The 5,488-nt window shown below is 34.0% G+C and overlaps 1 protein-coding gene across 2 annotated transcripts in view; it reads right to left on the bottom strand.

The window, feature by feature from the left end:
• Positions 1–334: 334 nt before the first annotated feature.
• LOC107678595 (AN1-type zinc finger protein 4-like) overlaps positions 335–5,488 on the bottom strand; it is a 22,769-nt gene continuing 17,615 nt past the window's right edge. For both annotated transcript variants that reach the window (XM_016473928.1, XM_016473927.1), the window contains 2 exons: positions 2,944–3,061; positions 335–601 (listed from right to left, as the gene is read on the bottom strand). In XM_016473928.1, coding sequence (XP_016329414.1) covers positions 466–601; positions 2,944–3,061 — 254 coding nt within the window. In that variant the 3' untranslated portion in view covers positions 335–465. The remainder of the gene's footprint in view (positions 602–2,943; positions 3,062–5,488) is intronic.

Below are 5,488 nucleotides of genomic sequence, written 5' to 3'. Positions count from 1 at the left end.
AGCACACCGTCTCCCCTCCATACAGACTCCAATCTCCTCAAGAGATATTCAGCATAACTAAAGTGCATCTCTGCAAGACTTGTCATGAAAAGTGATTGTTGGTTCTATTTCAAAAAACAAAGCACACTTAAAAACATGTAAATAGATATGCGTAGTTGTGAAATTCTGCTCATTTAAAAGTGTTTTACATATTTTAAAAGTTTATTTGCATGATATTTTTAGAAACTATTTACATGCAGGGTTTTTTTTTTTTTTTTGCATTAAGTAATTTATAGACAGCAGAAAAAGGTGTGTTTTCCAAGGCAACGGCTAATGAGTAAGCACTGAGTTTTTCCCTTTTATTTTTTTTCACTACTATATTTTTAAGCAAACATGGTGATAAAAGCACACATTGGTGATCAAGGTTTTCTCTTTTTAATAGTTGATGGATATCATGCCTTTTTTTCTCTCACCCATGCAGTGCCTTCATATTTTGGGCAGCTTTGGTGCACTTATGATGGGGTTGGTCTCCTGTAGAAAGCGTCGGCCTGCACTTTTGTAGTCATAGGTACAGTCGTGCGTCTCTGAGTAGCGGTGCATGGAACAGAAGATGTTGCCACACCTTACACAAAAATAAACAGATATCTTTATGAGAACGGCAATAATTATACAGCAGTCTAACCAATGTTTCCTCTAAGCTGTGTGAGAGAAAGTGCACTTCTGATATTGCGTCCTCCGAAATGAATAAATGGATGGTGTTTGGAATTCATCTGGATGTCCATTGATTTTCAGTATGGAACTAAAGCTGTTAGAAAACTATACAGAAAAAAGCTCACAGCGACACCAAATAGAATTGTTACTAAACATCCCACACAGGTGCATTTTGTTTACATCATGGTTTATTTTTCTTGTGAAACTGATATAATAAAAGTAACTTTGATTTAGCTATTTGATTTACAGTCTCCAGAATAACTTGGGAACAATAAATGATCATCTTGGCACAATTAGCCCAAATAAATGCTATAATGTTTTTGAAGGAATACTCTTATGTTCACCAAGACTGCATTTATTTGATCAAAAATATAGTAATATGGTGAAATATTATTACAATTTGAAATATCCGTTTTCCATTTTAATATGTTTTAAAATGAAATTTATTCTTGTGATGGCAGCATCATTACTCCAGTCTTCAGTGTCACATGATCCTTTAGAAATCCTTCTAATATGCTGATTTGCTATTTAAGAATCATTTCTTAAGGCCCGTTCACACCAAGAACGATAATTATAAAGATAACTATATTAGCATCCACACCAACAGATGATATTATTTATTATAAAAACATGCTGCAGTTTTGTCATCTGCCACTTAAATGCTCAAGCTCTTTGTCTCAAGTCTTTGTTTTTATCATTCATAAGCTGAAAAAAATTGTTCTGAAAGTGATTCCAATGATATTGTTCCTCTGTGTTATTATCGCTATAGTTGTGCTGTGGAATTCATAGTTATAGTCATCACAATTGGTCTGAATGGGCCTTTAATATTATTAATGATAAAAATAGATGTGCTATTTAGTAGGCTTTTGCTCAGCAAGAATAAAAATGTACCAAATTAAATTAAATAGATTATATTATATTGACTAATAATGTTCAGAGGAATCTGCAAAGAGATCAATAATATATCATTCTTGAGAACCCTACAATTATTTTAGCAAACTACATTTAAATCACAGATATCTGACTAACATCTAAAGTAACAAGTCATTCCAAACTCATTTTAAACAATCTAAACAAAACACCCTAAAATGGCTCTGCACCCAATATGAATGCCCTCAGTGTAAGAAAGGAAAATCAAACAAACAATTTAAGCTATAAGACAAACATATGACTATATATTAGAGGAATCAAATGTAATGATTTAAGAATAAACCATAAAACTCATATTGGCCAATCTAAATACTGGGGGATGTGTCCTTGTCAGTGTTTATGGTGATTACAGTCATGCTATTAACAAATAAAAAATCTTTAATGAACTATGGTTGGTCGTATTCATTTTTAATATTCTATATAATAAATTGAGTATTTACAGTGTGAAAAACAATGATTGTTTAAGACGATGTATTTCTGACGTTCTTAATTATTGAATTTTCCATTGTTATACAATTTAAAGTTAATTGGTGGAGTAGATATTGATGATTGATAGGATAAACTATAGGTTTGTATAATAGTGATAAATATGTGATCCTAAATAACTATTGTTTTAGTCACGGGTATATTGTGAGGTGTACTAGTGGATGTTACATTTGTGTTGGATATATATATGTAAACTGTCCAGGGTTTAAGTGGAAATGATTTAATGATTGTGGTAATTGAACACTGGCTAATGAATGATGACGTCAATATAATTAGTGATTTGAAAAGTGGGTGGAGGGATTGAATTGCTTTACACACTGAGGAAGGCTTTGAGCCGAAACGTTTGTGTCTTTTCCCATCAGTAATGAATGTAAAATAAAAGAAAAAAGAAGACTGTTCTCGTGAGTGCGGATCATAATTTCCTATGCTATTAACAAACAAATCTGTCATGTTTGAAAAGAAAGCACTGTTTGTATCATACTATAGTATAATATTTTGTATCAGTCTAGCTGGATGGATTATATAAGGCACAGGAGAGAATAATAGGCACAGCGTTCTTTTTAGTCCTTTTCAAAGATGCATCATATAAGACTTTGCCTTGATCAAAGCTTCAAGAAAACATACAAAGAAACTGAAGAAAGTCACAGATGGTGTTATCAGCAATGGCACATGACATATATGAGAACTACTGTCACCCCCAAACAGAAATAGCTCTGTCTTACACCACGTGCACATGCACTAAATGAAGTGCATACTTCCCTTTAAGATTACAGCTATACATTAACTTCCCTTGTTGTAAAATAATGAAAAACTCATACTGAGGGATCCGCGCTGTACCTGCATTCATAGCTGGTGGCCAACCCGGTCTTCTTCCCACACAGGAAGCAGTGCTTTGAACTCTTTTTCTTTGTTCCAGTGGGAACCTTCACAGGGGGCAAGTGATGTGTTGGAGTGCCTAAACCAACATGTCCACATATACACAGACAATCACAGGAATAAATCAAGAGAGACAATCACAACAACTATAAAATACAGATTCAAAAGAAAAACTACTCATGTACTTTGAAACCTCCCTGTTTATTTCTACACAAGTCACAACGATAAGGAGCAAGGAAAAGACACACATTGTGACAAAAAATGCCAAGCACTGGGGCATGAGATTGGATTTCCAGTCATGTACTTGCTGGTCTATCTATTCTCTTATTTGCCATCACTGTTGCATTTTCAAGCCAGTGACAATCTCAGATGTGACAGAACATTCAGTCGCTCTGAAACACTGTCAGGGAACATTTCCCAAATGTATCAGGACCACCTGTTGCAAAACCATCATCCAGGCTCTTAAGCGCACAATCATGCAGGCAGTCTCTCTAAGCATCAAACCGAGTCTGAGTGAAGATGTGCTTCTATTTTGTGTGTTATTTTGCATGCATGCTTTTGTAAACATGTGATCGTGTGAATATTTGTCCATGTGACTGAGCTGTGCTGATCATTTCCCGTTTCTTGGTTTCAGTCAGCAGTTATTCTCTGTATGACAGTGAATATTTTAAATTTGCTGGGCTCATTTAAAATGCAACACTTCCTGTAAGAGCAGCCCTGCAGTCCTCACCCCTCAAACTGACCTCCTGGAAACTATTTTATAAACTGATATGCAGTACTGGGCATAAATAAGGCACAGGAGAGAATAATAGGCACAGTGTTCTTTTTAGTCCCATTCAAAGATGCATCATATCATATCATAAGACATTGTTTATAAACTGATCATTCAAATTAATCGACCAGTGTTTGGCATTCTGAGATTATCACATTGGCTAATAGACCTGCCTGCTTGACCTTCTAAAACGTTTCCCAAAATGTAATACAGCTACAACTATAATTTCATATTTTCCAGTTTTGTGACAACATTCAATATATATATAAATATTTATGTATTTGTACTGAAGTGGCATAAATGGTGGCATAAAAGGAAGCAACATTTTGGCATCGTTAGTCAGTTGGATTCAAAATGTTTAATGTAAAAAATTAAATATTCAGTACTTGTTTTCCACAATTTGAGTTGAATTACTGAAATGAACTTTTCCACGACATTCTAATTTATTGAGATGCACCTGTAGTCTCAGCTCCAAAAGAAAAAAAAACAGAGCAAATTAACTTATAAACTTATAAAATATTATGATGGCAGTGCATCAACATGCAGTGTCATCAGTTTGCCAAAAAGAACACAGAATGTTTTATGCACCATTAACATATGAGCAGGTGTACATCTCTTTCATACTAACTAACATTTTGAAAATACAAACATTTTCATGAGTTTGAAAGTTTATGTCAGAACGGCTTTATGAACGATTTACACAAAAATTTGTTCTACTCGTGTTTCATGAATGAGGCCCATATAGTGGCAGACTCGAACCCGGGTCGATCGCGTCAAAAAATATTTCTGGGAGTCTGACGCTCTACTGCCCACACCACTGAAGCCATTGACAAATGCGTCTTTTTTAATATTGAGTGTCAACCAGACATTGGTGGGCGGAGTTACTGTAAATAGCGTTTGCCAACAAAGACACTCCTTTTCTTCCCCTCGCTTGGGCTCCAAGTGCGCATGGACCCCTGGGCCTGTGCCCATAATGCCCATTGGATAATCCGGCCCTGGATGAAGCAAATGAATTGGGAATCGATTTATTGAAAATGCTCAGTTCTTTAACAACTCTAATGCCATTGGTGCTACTGATGTTTAAATCAGCAATGATAGTAAAACCTGTCTATTTTACTGCTCTCATTGTCTCAAAGATCATGAAATGAATCTAATGACCTGCTCTTTAATAAACTTAAAGAACAAAGTAAAATCACAATGTTGCTTAATTTTATATTGAAAGCAGAATCAACACAAATACACTAAAAAGTTTGGGATTTTTTCATGCTTTTGAAAAAAGTTACTTAGTCACAAGACTGCATTTATTTGATCAAAAATACAGTAAAATAGTAATATTGTGAAATATTATTACAATTTAAAATAGCCACTTCTATTTTAATTTTGTAAAATATTGTAAAATTGTAAAATTTATTTCTGTGATGCAAACATGAATTTTCAGCAGCAGCTTTAGTGTCACATGATCCTTCAGAAATCATTCTAATATGATGATTTGGTGCTTAAGAAACATTTCTTATTATTATCAATGTTGAAAACAGTTGCTTAATATCTTGTGGAATCCGTGATATTTCCTCAAGATACTTTGACGAACAAAGTTCAAAACAACAGCATTTATTAGAAAAATATAAATATTTTTTTTACCATGTAAAAAAATACTTTTTTTTTTAGACTATGTAAAAGTCTTTGCTGTCACTTTTGAACAATTTATTGCATCCTTGCTGAATACAAGCATTAATT

Source organism: Sinocyclocheilus anshuiensis, unplaced genomic scaffold (genome assembly GCF_001515605.1).
Source record: "Sinocyclocheilus anshuiensis isolate Anshui unplaced genomic scaffold, SAMN03320099.WGS_v1.1 scaffold536, whole genome shotgun sequence".
Taxonomy (NCBI): Eukaryota; Metazoa; Chordata; class Actinopteri; order Cypriniformes; family Cyprinidae; genus Sinocyclocheilus; species Sinocyclocheilus anshuiensis.
Note: the sequence above shows the minus strand (reverse complement) of the source record. Positions and strands in the feature narration are given on the sequence as shown.